The sequence below is a fragment of the Scomber japonicus genome, chromosome 11 (genome assembly GCF_027409825.1).
Source record: "Scomber japonicus isolate fScoJap1 chromosome 11, fScoJap1.pri, whole genome shotgun sequence".
NCBI classification, from domain to species: domain Eukaryota; kingdom Metazoa; phylum Chordata; class Actinopteri; order Scombriformes; family Scombridae; genus Scomber; species Scomber japonicus.
Window position 1 is genome coordinate 24,376,438 of NC_070588.1, and position 26,061 is coordinate 24,402,498.

Consider the following 26,061-nt stretch of genomic DNA (forward strand, 5'->3'; position numbering starts at 1 on the left):
CATGGATAATACAGTGAGTCACTTCGTTTTGGGTATGTCATGATATGGTATCACAATTGTAGCAACAGCGCCATCTTCTGGAGACAAACTGCTGCACAGGCACGATCTGTTTATTTTATGATGAAAACATAGTGTCGTTAAGGAGTCATCATTTCACTATATGATCTATAATATAACATCAGATATCTCCATGCATCTTACACCCCAGTAACATTTTGATTGTACAGTGTGTGGTTCATTCTATTGTTATGGATACAAACTCAATCCATTACTTTGCACCAGTAGCACCAGTTTTGCCCACTTGCCCTTAAACCCAGCATGTTACTGGGATTATCATGAACAGTGTATATTCAATAGTACAACAATATTTACTTCAGTTGATATTCAGACTTTATTTTTATTCTTTAAGATTATTCCTTACTTACTTTCTTGTGCCCTTGTCTCATTGTTTGTGATATGTGCACTTTATTCCAAAATACCAGCCTACAATGCACCTGTGCTTTCAAATGTTAATTGTCTAAACAGAACTTTTAAGAGCAAATCAGAATACAAGATTTATTGTTGTATGATAGTCCATTAATTTAAAGACATGTTTTAGGGCATATGAAACAAAACATGTTCAATTTAATCGTTTTGTTCTCCCTCATTGAAACATCGAGAGTATGTTTTGTTTTAACCCTCCTTTATCACTGCAAAAATCCATTCACAATTGATATATGCACTGGAGGTTTCCTCAATCAGCTCCATACTAGTTGTGATGTCATACTATTAGGTACTCTTAGGTACCCACCTTCACCCCAGATTTTCAGTGAACTTTCCTCCTTCAACAGATGAATGTAGATTAGTTTTCTATTGCCAAACTCTACACACACATCATTCTGCACAGTGAAGCTCAAACCTACATGTGAAGGAACAGAGAAAACACCTTTTTGACAAAAGGGGGACTTTACATATCTGTGCATATGTGCGAAAGCAGGTTCCTGTCCTCTGTATTAAATTTCGATGGTTTGGTTACTGTTTTGTAGAAGGCATGAGACACCAAAGAATTCAGCTAGTTACAGCTGATGTTTAATATTAACTTCAGATACATTTAAAAAAAATATTTTGCACAGACTATGGATTTTGGCCTACATCACTTTATGAAGAGATCTTCTAGCCACCAGTATGAACAGGACAGATGATTATGGCAATGTTCATTTTTACATCTATCTACAGTATCTTCCTTATAGTGAACTAGCCTTTAACAAAGAATGACACCCATATTTCTTCAAAAACTCATTTATTGTGAGTTACTTGAACATAATATTGATGACGAACCAACAGATGGACATTTTGATGAAGACAGTTTAGCATGATTTGAATTACTGACATACTGGACGTTAATACACACGCACACACACACACACACACACAAAGGAAGGACAAATAAATACATCTTTTTCAACCAGTGTGAGTACAAAATCTAAAAGCACAATTTATAATCTTAATCTGTTTCTAAATTGTGTAAATGAGTCAGAGCTCTTGTTTGCTCAATGAACATGTCAGTCCTTGTGTTCTGTGTTTCGTGTTGCGTGACGAAAAATTGTGTATGTATGGCCAGTGTACAAACATGCTGAGAGGTGTCATTTATGAAAAACAGGCCGATTCCCTGTGGCTGTTAATGGCACTAAAACATACAATGTTGTCAATCAAATGGCTGAGGTTTGTTACAACATGATATGATGTAGGGAATGACCAGAACCAACAGATGATTTGACACAAAGTGAATAAGGCAGTGAGGGTCCGTTGGGATTAGCACTGATCAACAAATACTAACACACATCACACTCACTTCAGGGAACCTAGTGCAATTAGGGTAAACGAGGTCACTGGCCCGTCAGGTAATTTATCCAGTGTCAGTTAATGTTTGAATGGTGTGTCTGCACTGCCACAGTATGGCTTTATGGTCTACTAGTGATGTATTGAGAGGGACGTTGGCCTACATGGATTAAAAGCCTCCATTCCCCCTTTCTTCTGGACAAGGCACCCTGCGTGATCAGACCCTGCCTTAGGGAATGATTTAGTTTCAGTCCAAAGACCTCCTGGAGTCCTAGGCACACTCATCAGTGCTCCAGTATCATTTGGGGGGGGCCAGTATTTCCAGTAGCTGTACAGATGTCTCTGTGTGCGTGAGAATGTGTTTGATTGTGTGTGTTTCCGTGTTTAACTGCAGAGGCTGGGAGGTCAGATCACAGCTTGGGCGGGTTGGCAAGTTTAATCTTCAGGTTCTCTGCCAGTTTGTCCAAGAACTCAAAGGTGTTCAAGTAGTCAGCACGAGTCACACTGCAGAGGAACAGAGGAAAAGGGATTACATATACTTTATTTTAGGACTGTAGGGTTCCTATTGTTTGTATATACAGTCATAGTCAACTAAAAATATAAAAGTAAGAAAAGCAACATTTTTACTTGACATGAAATTAAACTTTAACCTGGAAAAAGACCAGAATTTGTATAAGTTAAAGAATAGTTTCACAACTTTTCAAGTCTGTCCTTAAACATGACAGGTTCCATTTACTTTTAATGTAAGTGATGGGGGGGGGGGGGGCACATTCCTCCTTCTGAGCAAAAATGTAGTTAGAAGTTTATTTGAAGCTAATTTCAAGCTTCAGCTATCCAATTTAGTCCAATCAAGTAGATATATTTCAGAATTACAGTCTATAACTTTCTGTTATGATCTGTCCACTGCAGCTGAAAAGAAAATCACTGTCCGTCAAGACACAAAGAGGGACATTGTTACAAAAAAGGTTGTAACTGTGGCAAATATCTACTTCATATGACTAACCTAATCTGCAGAAGCATCATATTATCTTTAGAGAAACCTTTAAATAAATGTTTGCACAAAATGATGGACTAAGGATTTTGTCTCCTATCACTTACATTGTAAGCACATTTGGAGGGGATCTTTAATTGCCAGAATAAACAGAAAGAATAATTACAGAGAGGAAAACCTGTTTCTATGTTCATTTGGGCACCTGACAGACCTAAGACAGACTTGGAAAAAAACTGTAAACCTTTCATTTAAGACTATCTTGTAGGTAAAATGATCATAAAAGATCAGATGATGTAATATTCTTTTTTTTTAGTCACACAGTCATATTTTTTAGATTTCTGAGGAGACTAACTTTGGCAGTCCTTTGATGCAGATAGCCAAATCCTTGGTCATGAATCCAGCCTCGATGGTCTCGATGCAAACGGCCTCCAGCGCCTCAGAGAACACTCTCAGCTCTGCATTGTTGTCCAGCTTTGCCCGGTGGAGCAGGCCCCGCGTCCATGCAAAGATGGAGGCTACAGCAAGCAGATGCACAGTACAAAAAAATGAGTTAGAACTTTAGTTTCGGTGGTTATGTTTGTCTAGTTGCTGAACATTTAAGTCCATTTATCCTTTTCCTACCAATGGGATTAGTGGAGGTTTCTTTTCCCTGCTGGTGAAATCTGTAGTGGCGTGTCACTGTGCCGTGGGCAGCCTCTGACTCTACTGTCTTTCCATCAGGACAGATCAAGACACTCGTCATCATACCCAGGGAGCCGTAGCCTGAAAAGGAGTCACACGAAACCACATGAGCAACAGAAAATCTTTGAACCAACAAATGAAAAACTCTGGATGTATATTTATATACAAGTCTTCTAACAATCATGTGTCATCGCCAACCTTGTGCCACAGAGTCAGACTGGACATCTCCATCGTAGTTCTTGCAGGCCCAAATAAAGCCTCCGTCAGACTTCATGGCCTGGGCCACCATGTCATCTATGAGACGGTGCTCATACCAGATGCCTTTGGCCTCAAACTGAGCACGGTATTCCCTGGGACACAAAGAAGGGTGGAAAATACACATTATGTTGTGATCTACAGTATATGAAGGACAACATTGTGTGTACTGGTGTTTCTTAAAGAGAGACACAAAGGATACCTGTGTAATTGTGGTGTGTGTGGATTTTAAAGCCCTTACTTCTCATAGATCTCCTGGAAGATGTCTTTGAAACGACCGTCATACTTCTTCAGGATGGTGTTCTTGGTGCTCAGGTACAGAGGCCAGGCTTTAGACAGAGCCATCTGGAAGGAGCTGTGAGCAAAGTCCCTGATGGAACTATCAGTATTGTACATTCCCATAGCTACACCACCAGTGCCTGGAGAGACATACAGACACACGTAAATATATACCAATTATACATTCACAAATCAATTATATAAACCTGTTTGTGTGGGTTTAAGTATTTTAGAAAGCGGTATAGTATGGCCGAATGAGTAACACAATGCTTCCTATAGGCTGTATTTCAAGGCCTTTCTCAGTGTTTGTCTGTCATTACTCAACCTTTTAAAATGTGTTTCAGTTGGCTCAGTGTTTGGTTTACAATGATAAAACCAGAGCTGGCAAATAGTTACGACAGAACTATTAGTAGATAAGCCATATCTCATATTTTACCCCATTTACAATGTGAACACTGTGTGCTTGCAAAACTTTTTCTATGGTGCCAGTTCTGTTTAGTTATATTGACTAACACCCTATTATACATCCATATTATGGTATTTGACATATAGGCTGCGAGATATTTTTCGTGTCAGACTGGTGTGTGTATTTGCACACCAGAGGTATGTAGAGCTACCATATTAGAAGTGTCTAGTTACAATCTTGGACATCCTGTGTGACCAACTTTACCACCTTGCTTAAATTAGCAGACCTCTCATTTGTAATGAATAGGAGTGTCACCATTCTCTAATTCCTTGTTTTGATATGACATCCAATTTTAAGGTCACGATTCAATTTTCAATGTAAACTTTTCTTTCTGCGACACTGAAGGCTGTGTCATTGTTAGGCTTGTAAAGATCAACTGTCATTTACGTTTCCAAATTCTCCTTTAAAAAAGACATGGTATCAAGTATGATACAGCTGATACAACTACCTTTTTCTGTGAATGTACCATATTAAGGCCATATTGTCAAATTAAAATAATTGAATTAAAATGTACAATAACTTATTTAACAACAATAACTTATTTAACCAGCCAGTTGGAAACAAACAAGTGCTTGAGTTTCCTCGGCTGTAAAAAGCCACCAGAGTTAATCCTGGTGGCTTTTTGCAGGTGAGTAAACTAAATTGAAGTGTAAGTGTTGCACTTTTTAAATGCTCCCTGTGCACTCATCTCACAGCTGGCTGTACACAGAAACCATTTTTATTTGTCCAGCTTAGACGACAGCTTGTTTAGGTGAAACTTAGGTTGTAGCTCGTTGTGTACTACACTATGGTGGGAAATAGGTGTTTGTGTTTTAACGTTTCGTTTATGAGGTGTTGATTCTGGAAGCTTGAATCTGTCAATATATTTCCAAGTGTGGAGCATAACCTAAAAACTGTAGTTCTTCTGTCATTGCTGGGTGTTGGATGTTAGATCATACACAGGACTGACTGTGCTCTTACCCTCAAACTCATGGATAACAAACTTGACTGGCTCTCCATTTGTGGGTGTGTAGGTCATTTCCACCTTTCCGGGCCCAGGCACCACAAAGTCTGTGGCTTTGTACTGTGGGGAACACGTTGAGAAAGACAAAAGGTTAATAATAGACCTTAATAAACTACTCTAACCATTACAAACAGCTATTAAAAAGGTATGACCCACATCCTATAAAGTGGTGTTAGATTAAAGATCAAATAACAACGACCATCATCAGAATTGTTGGGTGATACGTCATGTCAGCCGAGCATAACATGGATATCTCTGGCACACATGGGCTGTTGCGTAACCAGCAGCCATGTGACACTTCACCTGGATTACTCTCCTCTGATGGAAGAACTGTTGACTTTGGCACAGCGCCGCAAGCTAGCCTATGATTTAGCTCTGTGACACTGCTGCAACTTGCCAAGCCTGTGGGGCAGTGCATTATAGTCCAAAGGACAGCTGATGAAATATAATTATTGACTGAGTCTCTCCTGACAACCCCATGATGTCTAGGCTAACCACAACTCACTGTGCATGACCTGATGGAGAGCCAATAAACAGCTAGTCACAGAGGTTTAAAAGTTAAAATTATGCATGCTTTCCCCTCAGAGTGCGTCAGTATCAGTAGCGGCTTTGTCACGTAAAAAGGGAGCAGGGTTAAGTTCCTCTGTGGATACAGAGAGGTCTGTCACATAACTGCTATACAGTTAGATACAGTCTTGCAGTTTGACTTCTGTGGAAATCAGGATTATTTCAACCTCTTATGTAAGGCTTCTCCACACTTCTGATACAATATCATATTAGCAACATGTATTTTTCTTAGTTTTACAGACACAGTGAGGGTAAATACTCAAACTCATTCATCTACTGAGCAATTTGGCCAACTCATGTTTCATGAACTGATAGTGTACCTGGTCTCCATGGGCATGTCTGCCGATGATAATGGGTCTGATCCAACCGGGCACAAGGCGGGGGATGTTCTTACAGAGGATGGCCTCTCTGAAAACTGTTCCACCTAAGATGTTACGGATGGTCCCGTTGGGCGAGCGCCACATCTGCTTCAGCTTGAACTCCTCCACGCGTTTCTCATCTGGAGTGATGGTGGCACACTTGATGCCCACGTTGTAGCGGCGGACTGCCTCTGCCGCTTCGACAGTCACGCGGTCATCTGTTGCGTCGCGGTTCTCCATCCCCAGGTCATAGCTGCACAGGGAAAAAAAAAGAGTTTGAAAAGTTTGAACAAGTGGCAGCAGGGTGAAATCTAAAACATATATCACAATGTACTGGAAAGATCATCTGGTGCTTTGTATAAGGCTGGGGATTGTTTCAATTTTAATTGGTGCAAATACAACACTCAACACAATACAATACCTGATACTTTGCTCTTAGTTTGGGGAATAACATGTTTTAACAGTTTTGTTGAGATGTATTATCATAAAATAAAAGGCCTACAGCTAGTACAGTTTCTCAATTTAGATCTGGACCTCAAATCAAGAAGTATAAAGGTTTAATACCCATCCTTGACATTATATCTGTGTACTTGTGGAGATGGAAAAGGAGCGTAAAGAAGACCAAAGGGACATGGAGACAGTTTATAATCTCAACAGCAGAGGCATGGGACACCATAAACAACAGCATTCAGTTTCAAGAAGAGCAGTGATTATGTACGCTTCAGTACACACACACACACACAAACACAAACACGCCTTGGAACATTAAATGACGAAGCACTAAAAGTAAATGTATGCAACTGGTTTAGTTGGCTAGAAGCAGCTAGTCAGGGAATATTAAAGTAAAACATCTGTGACTGACTTACTGTGTCAAAGAACATGAACAATAAGTAGTTAAAGAGCTTGCTTCCAGATTGAACAGTATCTCAGATTACTGCTGTGCCCTTATTCACTCCATATCTGGGCTAATTATATTTCTTACAAGAGCTGACAGTGTTAGCAACAAGAGTAGCCATTGACCTCCTATCCCACTTCCTTCACAGTACTCCAACTGTGCTCAATCTCTTCCTCTTTCTACAACTTTTACTAGTCTTAGTGAGGGGTGGATCTGCAAACACAACCAGCAACACAATGACAAAGACAACAAGGACTCAGTTGTGCAATGATGACTGGCATTCTGCCAAGATGGCTTGGAAAGGCTGCTCTACTTATTACATTTGTGCTAAAGGAACCTTGCAGATCTGCAGGACGAAGAAGTACACCTGAAAAATAGACCAACTCCAATGTGCTAATCATGCCCTTCAAGTATTAGTCTGCATGCTTTCTCGTGCACTCAGTGGCTTTGTTTGAAAGCAGCTATGACCTTTTACCCACTTTCTTCCTCCCTTCCCCCGAAAGCAGAGCTGCAACAATATGACGCTCAACGTCTGATAACAAACTGGACACAGACACAGCAAGCTCTAAGACAAACAAGAATGCTGTTCATCGCTTATTTAACATGCATTTCTTGGAGTTGGAAAACCTGCACTGGCTTCAATCTATGCCCTTCTAGTTACGCATGCACTTACATCACACGCCTGCCATTAATATCAAATGTGTGTTTTAAGATGTCTCAATGAAGGGGGCTATTTTGTGTGACAATCCTGCTTATTGTGAAAGTGTTTTTCCAACAGAGTAATTATTACACCATATTGAATCAAACTTGTACCACCAAGGCCTGTTGCACAATAAATCATTAACTTTTACAATGTCGCACAAGACAAAATGATGATGAAAATGCTGTGAAACATCTATCAAATCTATCTAAAAAAAAAAGAACAAATCAAAGTCCATTGTGGTGAAGATGTGATTCACATGGTAGTGACTTAAACTTCACACAAAGGTCATATTATAACATTATATACATACTCTGAACAAGGTCCATTCATGTAAGCGATAAGAAGAGGAGTAAGGTCAAATGAAGCAATGGAGGTTCCTCTCAAATAGGATGCAACTGTATTGATGATCTTGGGAAGAGGATATGGCAAAAAAGTCACTAATTTTGTTGTCTTCCAGTTATCCAGTTATCAGTATCACACCCTAAAACCTTGATTTGAAGCCCCCCCTCAGCAGAACAACATCCACTACAATGGAGCATACATGGTAAGATGCTTGTGGTACAACTATAGTGTAATATATCTTCTATTAGTCTTGTGAAGATATACTGTTGATCTTCACATAATAACATGACATCTCCTGTTATAATGCTGCTACAATTTAGGAGGATGTTTCTTATGTGACATTGTGCAACTACATGCTGTACCTACCGCTGTGTAACCAAGATAGCAACAGCCACAGAGGAGATCCTGTCAAAGACTAGTCCCAAAATGGGACCTTGGCACCAGATTAGCATCTATTCACAAGGTGCTAATCAGATACTGGTTGTTTTGCCTGTCACATTCTCCACAGGGAGAAGCCAGGACAAACAAGACAAACTAGAAGTCCCAGAAATCCCAGAACTGCAGGAAACATAATATGCTTTCTTTATTAAAAAAAATGCAGTCTCACTGTGTGGTCCCTGCAGGAGGCACAGGTTGCCACGCTACAGTCCTGTTAATAGGAGTGCGATGACAATGTAATTAAATTACAGACTGCATTATCTGCTAATCTAATCTCTGTAACATTAGAGGTGCTTTTCAAGACCCAAGAACAGATATTTAAAAAAAAAAAAACAGGTCTACCGGTGACTGAAAGCTCTGCACTAAAAAAAGGAGAATAATTAGAGAGACAAAGTTGATGTAAAGCACCACCCCTCCCCCCACACACACACCCTGCAGCTTTCTTCATACTACAGTGTTATTACCTGTGCAGGTCGAGCTCCAGGTATGGGAAGATGAGTTTCTCCTTAATGAGCTCCCAGATGACCCGAGTCATTTCATCTCCCTGCATCTCCACCACAGAGCCTGATTTGATTTTCTGAGCCATCTTAGAGCCTGGGAGTAGACACAGGACACACACACACACACATTGAAAAGAAGATAAAAGAAATGAATCAAAGAGAGATCATTGTGGCAATGTTGTTTTTTTAAATCAAATTTAAACACCATAGATTTGCTGCTACCATAGAAGGAAACATCTATTGAGTCTCCTTAATGAATGGTTTCATTCAAAACATAAAGTAGGAGCAGCCAGACTGGAGACTCAGCATTTAAATCGCCCCTCCTGATTTACTCCTTAATCCTCTATGTGTAAGTAAGTCTGTTAAAGTGAGCCAGAAAACCCTGCAGCAGATGGTTTACAAATGCCAACAAATATACCTCAGCCCATTTAGAAATTATTTATTATTTTAAAGTATAATGACATGTGGTTGTATGTTCCATGTTTACTTTATTACACACCAGATTGCTATCTTTTGTCTTTTTCAGAAAATCACAGCATGTTCGAAAAGGTTACATAATCTGGTCATGGCATGATGGGGAGGAGACTGCAGAGACAGCCAGAGGCAGTCACACTACTAGCCTAGTAGAGCTGCACACATTAGTCGATTAATTTAATTAGTTTCCAACTATTTAATCAAGTGGCAATTATATTAATAACTGATTAATTGTGTGGAGTCATTTTTCCAGAATAATCTCTGATTCCAGCTCATTTAATGTTAAGTACTGATTTCATTAGTCTTTAGTTGATGATAGTAAACTGAATAACTTTTGATTGTGGACAAAACAAGACATTTGAGTGATCAGCTGTTTTTAACCATTTTCTGACATTTTAAAACACGGAACAACTAATCGATTGGATTAATTTGGAAATGGATTAATCGTTAGTTGCACCTCTGCAGACGAGAAGTGCAAACATGGTGTTTAACGTATAGCTCAGATAAATATCTCCAGAAATAACAGTCAAAAAGATGAAGACAGGAGGGAGTTTGCTGAGACTACAATGGGCCTCAACTAGTCTGGTTGGACACATACGACTTCATTTAAGTAATGACCACCCAAAAGTGACAGCATTTGGTTAAACCCTAGTTAGTCGAGAACAAAAAAAGACTGTTTAGCTTGAATGTTGTTATATTCGCTGGTTTGAAGCCTGACTGCTAGCTTGTCATTGTACCAGGACAATAGGATGAGAAATGAAATAAGACTAATAACACTTCCCTGTCGCCACTACTTCGTTGTGCAGTAACATTTCATTATACATTACAGACTCCTACCTTGTTCAGTTTTAAGGTCCACGACACAGTCAGCACCGACACTTGGCAGATATGGGACGTCTCTTCCTGCTACTTGAGAGCTGAAAGCTGTTCAACCAGCTAGAGGGAAGAGGCAGGTAGGCTTCCACCCACCGAACTCTCTGACAGCATATTGACCAATAAGAGAAGAGAGGGCAACCTCATCGCCAATCAGATAAGCCCACACAGTCTGAGAGGCGGGATTTCTCCGGGCGGTGTCTGCAAACACTGCAAGCTGATTTGTCCAGAAGATAACTCGTATATTGCGATATGTAGAATAGAAACATGTATTAAAAGTTAACGCCACTTAAATGAATCCAGTCATTAGTTTCATTGTATTTGTAATTATTTCTTGATATAATTCGTATCTATTATCTAACTGTGTGCTTCCTGTGTTATTATCCCCACCAAAAATGAGGCTACAAAAGACAGCATTATTTATTGCAATTTGGTTGGAGAAGACAAAATAGTAGTTGTTTTTTTCACGAAAGCTTGTGAAAGTATACAGGTGATTCATTACCAGTGATTAACGATTCTCATTATGCCACTTAGGAAAATATTGTGTTGAATTTCTTTGATACTAAAACCTGGATTAACTCAAATGGCCATACAGGCTACTGTGGACCAGGGCACACACAAGCATTTGTATTTTATTAACCCATTATATATCTGCTGTGCTCTGTGTGTCAATATTACATGGTATAATAACATTTTACCTTGAGGCCCTGCTTCAAAATCTAATTTTAAAACCATTATTATACTGCTGCTATTGTGATTTCATTATCCATATTATTAAATTAATTGTTTTAATGTTATTCCCACATGGAAAACCTGGGGCCATCATGCACAGAGAGGGCCAGAAACTTGTTCTTGTCTCAGGGTCCACTAGCAGGATAATCCAGCCATGTAGGGTCTGTATACACACTGGTTATTGCAGTTAATCTGGTTATAACTGGTTATTGAAGTGGAGACCACTAAGAGTCCTTGAAGGCCTCCAAGGGGCAAACATTTACTGTTTGTCCCTTATTGACTCTTCCCTCTACCAGAGGAGGACTTGTAATCTTTATGTTCTGGTGGTGGAATCATAAAAGTCCACAGTTACCAACAGGCCTTTTATCGAGGCAGACTTGACTTGTCATAGTTGGGAAAGCAGCAGGTGGTACTACTAATAATGACACCATTCTAACCAAGTGGCCCATCAAGATAGTGTGCATTGAACCACAATGTACAATACTACCAGGACCCTGAAACTGAAGCGGTTACATATTTTTTCACATCTGTGCTTTTCCATCTGACATGTCAAAATGTTTTCCATGAACAAAAGTGATGGCCAAATTAATTAATTTCTACACACACATGCATGCTTGTCTGCTGTGTGTACTGAAGTTGATGGAAATAAATGGCCTCAAGTTGCCTATGTGTCAATTAGGTGTTGTTTTATTAAAATAATAATGTATGAGTATGTTATGATGTCATATTAGGGATTGTATGTTAACAAAAAGTACTAACCTGTTACAAAGTACAAAGTTCCCATTCTGCAACAACAACAACAACAACCACCTGTGCAGCCTATAGCACAGGTCCAAACCCGCCTGACGGGCTGCCCTGGGATGCCGATTCAACTGATACTGATTTGTACCTGGTAAAATGTTTCCACTATTTTGTATATTTTTGATGTATAACTTAACATTTATCTCTAATTGGTCACCAAAATTTTGAAGGCATGACCTGATGTACTTAACAGACCATAACTTTTCAAAGTTAAATTCGAGTTCAAACCAAATGAATGTTGCACTGACACAGTGCATCAATATGTAACGCTTGATACAATTCTATCCACAGGGGGCGTTATTGTAATATTATAACATCATATTTCTACAATGCTGCTGCCTTTAATCATGGCCCCACCTTGTGGCCATTAGGGAAATACCACCATACTACTTATCAAAGGCTATAGCCTGTCCCTTGTAACCATATTGAGTAGGCTTGTACAGATGGGGAAGCTGAACAAGTCTGTAGTATTTGATACAATTTCACCTATAGGTGGCACTACATTATTTTAAACAATTGCTGCAGATTTCATTAATGTTTTATGATTTATTTCAGGTGTCAGCATTCACATGTATTTTCTGCAGGAAACAAATTTTCTAATTCAAGCTACTCGGTTTACATGTGCTTGTAACTTTTTAGTTGTTACAGCTATTTCCCAGTTTTCACTATTTCTTCAAATTAGTCCTGCGAAACAGCGCAACGCTAAATTGCAGTGTGGTCAAAGACAGTATTACACTATTGTGTGAATATGAGAAAAAAAGTCAGGATTAGCAATTTCAAGCCATTTTGAAACTGAATGATAAGGACTCTGGTGGGAAAGAATCGTCACAACAATGAAGCGATAGAAATGTAGTAATGTTATTCACATGAAACAACCAGAAGTGGACTCTTACTCAAAATATAAATGGAAACATCTGTGGTGAAGGACCTTAAATTGAGTGGGGAAACAAAGTAATTACTGAGCACTTCCCACCATGCTTGGTCAATTATCACATCAGTGAAACACACCCCTCCTCTCTCTGCTTGCATGTTGTTTTGGGTTGTGTTGCTTCTCATGGGTGAAATGTGTTGTTTTCCTGGATGAACATTTGTGTTGTATTACTCGCAGAGTTGCAGGAGTTTGTCATGTTGTTTTAAACATAACTCATAGAATTCCCCTGTTTCACATTTACAGTATATTAATAATGGTCAAGTCAGTCTTTCAGCCATGTGTGATTCGTAATTGTAAACTGGCAGGTGGTTTGTTGCTTGGATGTTGGGATGTTTCCATATTTTGTTTGGTTTTAGGTTGAGTGACTATCTTAAATATGCACCTCGACAGCAAATGTTGTATAAAAGCTATTTTTTATCCCCTATATATATATGTGATACAGGTATTGATACTTGATTAAAAAAAAACCTTAGTTGGCTGTATGTCAATTGGTGTTTTGTGATTAGTTATATTCACCTCCTGATCTGTTCTTGCAGGTAGAATTTGCAATATAGCCTCTGTACAATTTTATGTTACCATAATAGTTGCCTGTGTTAAACTTATTTGAATTAAAATTTAAAATTGTGTGTGTGTGTGTGTGTGTGTGTGTGTGTGGCCTCCATCTGCTGGCCTTTGCACTACTACCCTGTCACCTCTAACCTCCCATTAAATACAAACCACACATGGCAGCTTCATTATATGACACCCAGACACCAACCTGTGCTTTTATGTTGGAATAAATTATTAGCAGCTGGCCCCTGTGTGACCGTTAGTTTGCAGACATTTAATTTAACACAGCTTAACAACAATATCTTGCCTTAAGTATTATTTTACAGTGGTGCAAATTGCAATTAATCAAATGATCAATCAGTCAGTTATTTTCATTTATATAATGCCAAATCATTATCTCACATAGAGCACATATTAATATATTTAAAGAGGCCAAACATTCCCTCATGAACAAGCACTTGGTGACAGTAGAAAGGCAACTGCCAAGGTAATTGACATGCAGTGATTCTGATTTTGCTTTTAAGTGTGAGTAAAATGATGGCAAATGAACGTAAATTCTATATCAGGATTAAACCTGCAATTCTCAACCAGTAGATGGCAGAACCGCACTGTGCAATGAGGACTCTCCAACCGCATGAAGCCATGTGGTCCTGAGGAGAGGCAAGAAACAGCCAGAGGAAGCCGATCTCCTCGGTGTGCATCAACAACAATAAAACCTTTTACTTCACCTTCTAAACCTAAAGGGTTTGGTTGATTCTATACATGTGTATCCCTGAAAAATGAGTCTAGACACTTAAACATGCAGTGAGGTGCTGTTTATATTGATTAAACTGTAATTATATGTTTTTAAATGATACTTTTGCTTCATAAACGCGATTAGAAACTCTCTCTGTACTTTTCACAGGGTGGTCCACATCAGGGAAACGGCCACTATAGCTTCCAAAACAGCATGCCTTTGTTGTCTCCCACTTCCACTTTGAAACAGGACCACAGCTTGGCAAGACCTGAAAGGCGTCGTGTGACTCTGCATCTGCTCTCAGTTGTGTCGAGATAACCAGGCAACGAGAGAGAGAGAGAGAGAGAGAGAGAGAGAGAGAGAGAGAGAGAGAGAGAGAGAGAGCTGAGGAGGAGCTTGCTAGTATAAGATTCACTCCACGTACCATCAGCACCAAAACTTGCAGTCTATCCATCCATACTCATCTCTATGCTGCGCTCTTGCTTTTGCGTCTTCATTTGACTTTTTTGCCCCCCGCCGGTTTTAAGGTGCATAGGTGCATCCCACGGTTAATGCTCGCTCTTTGCTGAGTTGATTATGGTCACAACCCCCGCGGTGCCAAGGTGGAGTCACCGCGCGTATCTCGGATCGGTGCGCTTCTCCAGGGGCTGGGATGCGCACCGGGCACCTCTCGCTTCCTGCCTAGTTTTGGGTCTGAGCAGGAGTCAAGCGCTGCCCCAGGGCGCCGAAGCAGGAGGACCCAGTCGACCCGGAGCAGGATGCCGGTGATGAGAGGGCTGCTGGCCCCACAAAACACCTTCCTTGACACCATCGCTACCCGTTTCGATGGCACCCGTGAGTAACAAAAAACCCCAAAACAAGACAAACAAACAAAAAAACAGCACTGTGATGATTTCTTCTAAAAGAGAGGAATAACACATAATCACATAATATACTTTGAAGGATGCTTCACACAATTAAGCATACACAATATGTGGAAAACCACTACACTACACAATATTGATATTCTCCAAGGTGCAACTTTAAAAGTTTGATAATTTACCTTTTCACACTGCCTAATAAATTATTATGATAAATTCTCTACAATATGTTGATGTGCAAAGTTATGTTCTCAATGAAAATGCCTTCTTTTAAAGAAGAAGCACTTCACCTGTCTGTACATAAAAATGTCAAGCTGCACTTTCACATGAAGAGCTACAAACAAAGCAAAAGGAAAATAATTAGTGTTAACTTTTGAAAAAACACAATGCATTCATAAATAATTTATTTTTCTCAATTTTGTGGTTTTACTGTCTACATGCTGGCAATGTTTAGATGACAGCCAGTAGTCACAGTGTACATGCGTGTCATTAAAGGTTCCTTATTTATTGAAGGCCAGCTGTGATGTAGCCTATAGTTACAGCTTTATGACTAGATTGCTTTTATTTCCATTGTGCCCCATTGTGGCCATTCACCATTGTGTTTTGCACACACACATGTCCAGACCATTCTCTGTCTTAGTCAGCTGTTAAAGCAGAAATGTTACAGTTGACTGCTTGAGTTGACTTCCTGCTTTATTCTGATCTCTATTATGACACTCAGGCTTTTTAAGCTACAGCATTTGAGATGATGCCAAAAAGAATAGGGTGTTCAGGCCTTTTTGTTTCTTTTTCTTCGGCGAGGGTGTCTTGCGAACAGATGCAATGAGCAGCCCGTGTGTGTTTGGGCCCATGCTGGGTAGGTGGGCGGGTGAGAGATGCTTATATTGCATTGGGGCTGTTCGTCTCTCCTTCTGCGTTGATTATTCAGGGTGATGGGGAGTTTGTGTGAGCCTGCGAGTGGGGGGAGCCAGTGTCTCCCCTAAACCAGTTATGTGTGACTGCATGATAGCAAAGATGATTTCACCATGCAGCAAGTCCCTTGAAGGCAGATCCCTAACACACTCAAGGTTTTTCCAAGTCTCCTCTCCTCTCCCCTCCTCTCCTCTCCCCTCCTCTCCCCTCCTCTCCTCTCCTCTCCTCTCCTCTCCTCTTCTCTTCTGTACAAGACAATACTTAAATATTCTGACTTTGAAAGGCAATGTGAGTTATTATTGTTCTTCTTAGTCAGACAGAGAGTATCTGTGAAGACAAAAAAGGAACAAATAACATCTTTGTGCTGTATTGTCCTTTATCTTCCCACCCATCTCTACCGTTATGTGTGACTCTTTTACTTTTCTTCATGTCTCAAACATTATAATCACAAACGATTGCACACACATGCAGCGCACACACATACTGTAAATTCACCCGCTCCTTCTGCCACACACAGCCCTCATATGTGATGAGAAGCAAATGAAACAGTAGAATAGAAATCATCCTATTCATTTTCATGTTCTGCTCCTCGGATTAGTCTTCATCATGCAAAGAAGTGGTCCAAACCTTTGCTATTTTGCTTTGAGCGGCTAAAACACAGGCCTTCCATTTGCCGCGGTGCTGATAATTACACATCTCCAGCAGCACATGTGCAGTCATTGTAATTAACTCCCATGGATGACAAGAATTCATCGTGGCCTTTCTGCTTGTCAGAGCAGGGGGTGTTGGGGGTGGAAAGGTTGCGGGGGCGGGGGAGGGCGGAAGTGTGTGCAGGATGGTGAGATGTGTGAGTGTCTGTAGCTACTCTGATGGCAGAAGGGGGATTTCTTTTGGCTAATTATAAATCCATTACAGGTCTAACTGTGGCAAACATGCAGCTATGTCTTTTTAAAGGGTCTACCATCACTGAATAAGACACTTAAGTGAGAATGGAGGCCCGTTATGTGTCAGTCAGTGGAGGTGATGGAAGCTTTGTGCCCTGGTGAATACTGCTGTATGTGTGTGTGTGTGTGTGCATGTGTTTCTGTGTGAAGGCCTTTTGTTGTAACATAAATTGAACGTCACTCATGACTACTTGAAAAATGCCACTCATCACTGCCAGAGCCATACCTGAAAAGCATTTCTTTCTCTCTCTCTCTTGTTGAAGACTGTTGGCCTCTTTGTGTGGCTGCTCCATTGTTAATGTGTCTCATTGACCCAATGCTGAATCTGTCAAAATATGAAATGCCCCAGGAGATGCAGAAAAGCCTTTGTTTAAAAATAAGCCACCATCAAATTAGACTCTCTCTTACAGACTTGCAGCTGCGTGTGCAACTGTGACTTATATTCACTGGCTCTTAAACAACACTCAATACACAGATTTTATGTACTCTCACCCAGTTTTGACACCTAAGTAGAGAAGGTGCACACATCCAAACTCAGCTGGATGCAGGTGCAGGAAAAAATTAGCACCATACAGTACAGTTTAAAAAGAAAGGAAAGGACTGCACACTGAATTTCACTCCCGCAAAGTCATTGGTTTCCTGATGGAGATCTTGTTAATATATTAAAGTGATAATCTGTTTCAGTAAAAGCTTAGGGGCTTGTACATTTCAGTGTGATAATATAATAGTAATAGTAATAATCTGATGACAGTCCGGAGATTGTCGTGACTGAATGAATATAACTGAAGGCATAAACATTGAATTTTCCCAAAACACTACCTGAAACCTCCGATACATTATAACCACATAAAATACACATTATCTGATATGTTCAAACAACCTTACAAAGACCCCATTCAGATGTCAAAGTGGTAATATTTCATTGTTAGTGAGATCACAGCAGGGCTTTGTATTAGGTACAGTAGGCAATATTTGTGCTCTTGACAGTCATTTGACAGATGTGCTGCTGATACTCCTACGCAGAGTGACCTACCAGAGTGTATGTGTATGCTTGTTGACAAGAGCAAACACACATGTAGATTCACACACACACACACACACACACACACACACACACACACACACACACACACACAGACACACAGACACACACACACACACACACACACACACTTGGGAACACTTGAGAACCTAAATGGCTGCATCACATCACAGTTAGACATCACAGTTTCTGAATCATTAACTTGTAGAAATGTTATATTTTATAGATGCCCCCCCCCCCACACAGTGTGTGATACAGAGAACATGTGTCAAATGGTTAAGCACCCTGTGAATTTATTTGTCATATTTTGTAATGGTGGATTCATGCAGAGCTCTCATTAAACAGATTATTTCAAATTTGTTAATGTGTGTAAATTATATTTTGGAAGAAAATGGAAAGCGAGAGGATGGAAAGAATGAGTTCTCTGAAGACTCACTGCAAACCTCATGCATAGTTCAATCAATGCTTATTTGCTGTGGTGTTCTCTAGAAGAGGCAGCAGCTGTGTGGGACTGCACAAGTCAATTGGTCCTATTAATTGAGTGGGTCTTGGCTAGGTACTAATCAGGTTAGGGCCTGAGCCCTGCTCATCACGTGGACATGTGGCCCAACACTCCTTGTAAACTGCCATCAGCCTGTTAGTAACCCTTCCATCTCCTCATGCTTCATTTTTCATCCAAGTAGACATTCAACTGTATGCAAAACAGGGCCAACAACATGATTCCTGGTGTGGTGATATATCTGATTATTATTATTATTATTTTTATTATAAATTCAAGCAAACCCAAACATTTCCACCTTTGTGCACATGTGAGGTATTTAGTAAAGGATCTTTGAATTGCAGAAATGAATTAGTAGCAAATCAATAAAATGATTACATGCACTGATAGAGGGGCTTAATCTGTTCATTAACTTAATGAAAAGCAAGCTCCTCAGATCTTACAAGTAGAGATAGGAGAGTTTTGCACTGACTTAACTGATTTTTCATGTTCACAGTCTTATCACACACTTACTTTGCCATAATTCTCATTTGCTCCAGTCACATACAAGTAAAGTGTATTATTCTGTGTCTGTCTTACATTTTACGTCAATTGATCACACATCCCTCTCTTCTCCACCCATCATCCCTCACGGCTTTACCCCCCCTTTAGTCTTTCATTAGCTGCCTCCCACCCTCTCCTCTTGTTATTCATATCATTCTGTGCATACGTGTCCATGTGCATATGTGTAATTGAGAAAATGAGTGTACAAGGCTCCAGGCTGCAGGGAGAAAGACTGTCACCACCTCCCTATGCCTGTGTTTGTATATTCGCGTGCATCTGTGCCTGTGCATGTTTGACAGCAACAGATTAGCGGTGAGGCATTGTCATGTCTCAGGTGTGTGTTTCCCCTGTGGTGCTTTGTGTTTAAATCCCCCTCCTGGCTTCTTGTCAGGCAGGAACAGATATAATGATAGACCTATAATGGCTGGCACTGACCCTTCATGGTATTAGCAAACTACACGCATTATATTTTATGCCAGATTTAAAAACAACTAAAAGTCTACAGCCAGGCTCACGGCTCTGTGAAGGCTTAATTAAGCACAGCAGTGACGGTAACATCAGAATGGCAACGTGCTCATGATGACAATGCTTATGTTTAGCAGGTGTAATGTTCACCATGGTCATCATAATGCTGCTGAAGTTATTAAGATGATTGGGTAACAGCCATACCGTGACCAATCTTCATTAAATACAATTTCTTTCTCAAAGTCATTATAAAATGAAGTGTTAATTCTTTCTCAGTTTCATTAATTTAGTCACAGTGGGCTGTCAACTTAGCTTTTAGAGCTCTGTCCTCATGCTACCTTACATAAAAATGATTGTAATTTGTTTCACACATTGAGGTATCAAAGCTGAGCAGCTCAAAGTCAGTATCTGGAGACATATGATGTCGGATCAGTGGATCCCCAAAGGCAATGTCATAAGTTTTGTAGGTATTTCATCATAAACGTATCAGTGAGTATTTTTTAACATGATAATGGTGCTAAAATAAGAAAAAGTCAGGAGATCACTATGTGAATACATCATCTAGGAACTATGGATGTCTGGAACAAATTCTGTGTCAATCAATCAAGTAAATGTGGAGCTATTTCCCTGGATAAATGAAGACCTTCACCTGGTGTTGGCTGTAGAGAAAAAGTCAGGTGGATTTCACGGCAAATCATCTAACAGTTAATGAAATATTTCATCCTGGACACAAGTGACCAGACTGTCACTGTCATCCTTAGAGCCAGACTGTAGATTATAAAAAAAAAGATCTGTGATGTGATGTGGAGCTACTTTATTGTGTATGAATCACTCACTGTGATGGGCCACCCAGCACCACAGTAAATCTAGTTTAACATGCATATGTTATTCAATGCAAAATGTTGTTTTTAGGACAGATTTTTTTGTGCCAGATTAAAATAACCACACTGATGGTGATTTTATTGCTCTATGAGTAAGTGGATGGATAAGTGGAGTAGATGATTACAGTGAATATGAATGAGAAAAATGATAATGATTACAGTGTGGTCATTTACAGCACTGATGAATGAGATTTTGTTTTAAACATAAGAAGTTACACATACTTTTTTAACCTACATTACACATGATGGTGTGATGATGTCAGTGTTAATGAGAGTTTTTTCTTTTTTTAAAAAACATGATGATTCAAAGAGTGAATTATTATGATGGGTAATATTGTTAGTTAACGTTGTGTGATTGTGTTTGTACTGTAGCTCTCAGACCCTCCCTGGTCATAACGACAACGGCTCACAAGCTGCCTGTTGTTATCACAAAGAGGGAGGGTGAGAGAGACGGACAGGGATCGAGAGAGAGAGAGAGAGAGAGAGAGAGAGAGAGAGAGAGAGAGAGAGAGAGAGAGAGAGAGAGCGAGAGAGAGAGAGAGAGAGAGATGTTAATAGGGAGAGAGACACATTTGCCTTTAGCACTGATACCCAGAGGGAGGGAAAGAAAAGATGGGGGAGGCTTGGATGTTGGGGAGGGCAAAAGGAGGAGAAGAATCAATAGAAACGGGTGGGGAATGGTGGGAGGAAACTGTGGGAAGTAATGAAGGGGTGTGTTGTGCACAAGACAGATATGATTAACATGCAAAATAGGATGAGAGGTATTTACAGATAAGGGTTTTTGCAGCTACAACATGTGACAAAAGCAATGTAATAAAGTGCTTTACGGTGAAACACAGATAGGTAACACAAGGTAATAAAAATGTGGATAAAATTGTAAGAGATAAAAATTAAAAGAGATTTTTTTTAAAAATACAGGAGAGAAGAACCCTCAGTGATCCTTATTCATAAGCCCCAAATATGCTTGATCCAAAACAACGCCACATTGTTTTCTTGAGTGTGTCACTAGAAACATCTTAATGCAATGCAAGCTGGGCTCGCTATAACAAGGGAAAGCTGACATGCAGTATGAGTGAAGTAATAAAGTTTGAAGCCATGTTGTTTTTAGCAGCGTGACCGTGGATTTATTGAGCTGGATTTGGCACTGCCACTCATCCTTGATGCAAATTTATCGTAGAGGCCACTTGGAAAAATCCTCCACCGCCCAGAAAGCATTTCCCTATACAAAGCAATTTATAAAAGACGTACAACTACAAACAAGATCAACTGTTCTTCTTTTTATTATGACCATTTAAGCCAGGTTTTATATTTGTAAAACGTTCCCAGAGCATATGTGCGCTACATCATCCCAATGTAAAGTCTATGGGCAGAGTATAGGAAGTTGAGGCTGTGGCCAATGAGAGAAACATTAATGCACATGTGCAGTTGCAGAAGCATACTTTAAAATTAGAAAGCAATCCTTTTTTGGCTTCTGCGTTCTTCATTGAGCCTGCGCTATATTTTTAATAAATCCGTAGGCTTAATGTCATTGTGATGATGTGGCATGCTGACATTAGCATTTAGCTCATAGCATGTCCGTGCCAGAGTACAGCCACACAGAATGGCTAGCATGTCTTCAGAGTTTTAGTGCTGTGCTTATTGGAGACAAACACTTTGACATACATTCCCACCTTCAGCAATCCACTTCAGACTTGCCTGCTACATTACTCAGATTGTACAATTTAAATTATAAGAGGCCTGTTGTAGTAGTCATGTGGACTGCGATGGAGAGGAAAATTAATAAAACCATCAATTAGGCAAGCTCTCGACAATTATAATCAAGTGAGCCCTCAACAAAGTGAGCTTGGCTTTATCAAGAGCGTACTTCATTATTTCTCAATTTATCAGTGTCCTTTTTGCACTTATGCTGTGCCTGAAGTCAGACTATGAAGCTGATAATCAGCGTTGAGAGAACTTTGCTCGCTTACTGAATTAGAACTTTAACAGATGGATAATTCACACTATTCATATGCTGCCAGGCTTCCGGAGCTGGAATCAGGGAGGCCTGCAGGGGTTGTTGTCTTTTGCTTAGTAACAGATGCACACACTAAAATATACAGACATCTATTATCTCTCTCACTCCTCACACACACACACACACACGCACACACGCACACACACACACACTCACTCTCTCTCTCTCTCTGTGTCTCTCTCTCTGTCTCTCTCTCTCTCTCACACACACACACACACACACACACACACACACACACACACGCACACGCACACGCACACACACACACACACACACACACACACACACACACACACACACACACAGTGTCTTTCTAGCTGTCAGTCATGTATTGTTGTCAATAGCTGTCTGCTAAAGACAATCAATAAGAGAGGCTTTCACCATGCACCTGCTACTAACTACCAGAAGCAGTTAGCTGAGGCTGCAGGTAAAAGCATGACAGTGATATAAAACAAACATGTAGTGGTTAAACATGATTCCTGTTTACAGAGGATGAGGCCTGAAGGGCAGGTAGCCTTTCATTATCTTTCTTTCTTGTGCAGAGCAGTTCTCTTCATGGAAGCCCTGTAATGAGAATGTTTAGTTAAAAATTCAGGAAACTCAAAATCTACCACAAATGGTATTATCAAAATGCTGCTTAGATCCCTTCTTACTTAAAACTTTGAACTCTTTTATAATTTTCTGCTAAAGGTGCTGATTTTATTTGGTGACATAGAATAGAATGTCAGAATGACTGTGAGACATCACTGTAAATATTTGCCTTCATGGTGATATTCACCTAATATTTGTGAAATGACTTTGGCAGATATAGGAAATGTGAGGAGGCTGATGGTACATTTAATCATGTTGAATATTTAAAATTTCAAACATGAACATGAGGATGAATGCTAAATAAAGAATGCATGAGACAGACATTTCAGAATCATCAAGTTTTAATATTTTCAACACTATTACGATGTTTTAAATTAGTTTCTGTGTTTCTTCAATAAATTATTTTTTTCATTTTTTTCCTAGTGTTTGACTTAAATGTATCTTTTAAATAATAATAAAGTTTCTCTAAATGGCCCATTCCTTGTTGAATAGTTTGGCTCAAACGTTTGTCTACTAAATTATGGGACTAGATTTCCTGACAGCAGCACTACAACATTTTGATTTTGTAGTTTGAAAAATCATTTAAAATAATTTATCTGCAACTTTCATAAACGTTTAAGCTTATGTGGGCAAAATTAGTTTTAAATTAATAAATTCCGCAGCAGGAAAAGTAATTGGCTTCAGATGCCTTTGTACATATCCATAATCTATAAAAAATATGTTGAATCAGAAAGCATGTTGAAGACAACAAAATAGCTTGCTGCTGCTTTAATGGATTTGTAAGAAGCCAAAATTAAGATGTATTCAACATCTCATGTCAGTTATTTCTGGCTACTAACAACATTTATCAAAGACGTATTATAGAGAGCTTTCTGTTACCAATCTAAAAAACCCTTACAACAGAGCTACAGTAAGTATCCAGGCAGTGATGTACAGACTCTTAAAATAAACCAGAGGAAACAGGTGTCAAAATGTCAAGTTGAATTTTGTCATCTTTTCTTGCCAATAAATTCCATTTTGTCTTCAGTTTCTTATTTTAGAACCACAGAGCCATGTTAGACCCTCAATTCCTTTTACTTCTGCACTGCCACAAGTATAATTAGAGCAATGTAACAGTTGTCAGCAGGTGGGGAGTGTACTGCGGACAGGTGAGCTGACGGATCGGCTAAGCAGAGCAGAAAGAAAGACAGGTAGAAAACACAGACAGAGAAGCAGACAGCACAAGTCAGAAATAGACGGCAAGCCAGGTGGTCAGCGAGGATGTCACCATGTGCGTAAGAAACGAGGGAAGCAAAAGATGTGTGCAGGATGAGAAGGACTGAGCCTGGGATTGTAATAGCAGTAAATGAAAGTGATGAAGCCAAAGTGACAGCGGGTACATTAGACTGCACCATGGTAATATGTTCAGATAGGAAGCAGATGAATCCAAGCTTCAACTTTATTAAACCCGGGACTTGCCAATAGAGTAGCTTTTTAGATTGTCTTCCAACTGTTTCCAAGCAATATCCTAAAATCAGCTCTGTCCCCTAGAAATTATTTTCATATGCTACTAAATTGCTTCCTAATTTTGTTGTAGTGAAAAGGGTAATCTCACTGCCTGAGTTGTAGGCTGGTGGTCAGTGTGGATGGACAGTCCAGGACTTTGACCCTGAGAGGTCTGTATCCTGAATATCATCTATGGTTGAGATTAGGCAATGAAAACCCTTTGATTAAGGTAGGGAACGATTGTGGTTTGTCAGTAAGCATCTTTACTTCAAGTCACTGTAGACTATGTAGTTTTCACAGCATGTGATTCTGGCAGTATGCATCTAGCAGTTTTCACTGCATGTGAAAACTACATAGATATGTGTGCAGAAACCTCTTTCATCAATTTTGGACTTGATGCTTCCATCACTTTATCTGGGTGTAGAGATATCATCCTGCATTGTCCATATTGCCTTATTTTGCTTAAGTAAATCTAACCTCAATTATGGTGACATATTCCTACATTGCCAACAAAAATGTATATGGTCTCTCAGGTTGTTGTCCACAGGCAGCCAAATATTTACATTCCTCTTCTATTTCTACATGCAAATCAAGATAATGATCTGTTATCTTTTTGGATTAAGTTTATAACTGCCAACTACTTACTCTGACAGATAAGATAAGATCTTTTTGGTCAGAAGCAGTTTTAGTCCTGATTAGTTAGACTGAGGGAAATATACAGCAAAAAATTATCTTTTATTTTATTGCCTAGTAGCAGCATCTTATGGCTGAATTGGAGCAAATCAGTGTGGCCCAATTGCAAAAATATTGTGGAGCGGAGGCTGTTATAGTGCCATATTAATCCCAAATGTTCTGGAAAGATATACCCACATACTTTTAGCCATGTAATGTAAATCTGACCTCCCTGCTTGTCAGTTTTTAAAAACTGTATTCAAATGCTACATCACACCTCTACACACACTCAGAGGCAGAGTTTTATTTCTATCTCCAGCTATGCATACTACAAATGGCAAACACTAAGCTGTGCCTACGAACATCAATGACAAATCCCTCATTCTAGCATTCTGTCATCTTAACACACACGCCATACTGCCTTAAACCCCGGGTTCCCATCCACACTGCAATTACTTCATTTCCAGTCATATATACAGTACATGGTGAACTTTAGAGGAAATGTGGAAATACTAGAAAGGAAGAAAACATATATCTGATTGCTTTCAACTAGATAGCAAACTCTGTAGGTGTGAATCACTGTGACACCAACCTGGACAGATTAGAGGGAGTTTTCCTATTTTTCCCTGATAAGGTAGAAACCATGAAGGACAGTTAATGTAAACTGTGACACAGTTATGTAATGAGAAACACCCTATAGATACATAGAGACCCATGTTTGGTTTTGGAAACAACTAATCTTGTTTAGCTTTTACTGTGT

The 26,061-nt window shown here is 39.6% G+C and overlaps 2 protein-coding genes across 2 annotated transcripts in view; one reads left to right on the plus strand and one right to left on the minus strand.

Annotated features, from left to right (window-relative positions):
* Window positions 1–1,262: 1,262 nt before the first annotated feature.
* On the minus strand, window positions 1,263–10,754 carry idh1 (isocitrate dehydrogenase (NADP(+)) 1). Its single transcript, XM_053328502.1, has 9 exons — window positions 10,609–10,754; window positions 9,262–9,391; window positions 6,381–6,672; window positions 5,451–5,553; window positions 3,987–4,164; window positions 3,689–3,840; window positions 3,431–3,571; window positions 3,162–3,324; window positions 1,263–2,322 (listed from the first exon to the last, which is right to left on the minus strand). The coding sequence occupies exons 2-9, from the start codon at window positions 9,381–9,383 to the stop codon at window positions 2,229–2,231; spliced, it is 1,245 nt and encodes a 414-aa protein (XP_053184477.1). The 5' UTR covers window positions 9,384–9,391; window positions 10,609–10,754; the 3' UTR covers window positions 1,263–2,228.
* Window positions 10,755–15,151: 4,397 nt separating this feature from the next.
* The window catches only part of kcnh3 (potassium voltage-gated channel, subfamily H (eag-related), member 3), a 124,233-nt gene continuing 113,323 nt past the window's right edge, over window positions 15,152–26,061 (plus strand). The window contains exon 1 of the mRNA XM_053328147.1: window positions 15,152–15,227. Within this exon, the coding sequence (XP_053184122.1) occupies window positions 15,152–15,227 (76 nt within the window). The remainder of the gene's footprint in view (window positions 15,228–26,061) is intronic.

Coding starts and splice junctions, on each gene's coding strand:
- idh1 (XM_053328502.1), bottom strand. CDS start 9,383: ATGGCTCAGAAAATCAAATCAGGCTCTGTGGTGGAGATGCAGGGAGAT. Junction 5,554..6,380: donor GACATGCCCATGGAGACCAG/GTACACTATCAG, acceptor TGTTCCCCACAG/TACAAAGCCACAGACTTTGT. Junction 4,165..5,450: donor TGTTATCCATGAGTTTGAGG/GTAAGAGCACAG, acceptor ATGTCTCTCCAG/GCACTGGTGGTGTAGCTATG.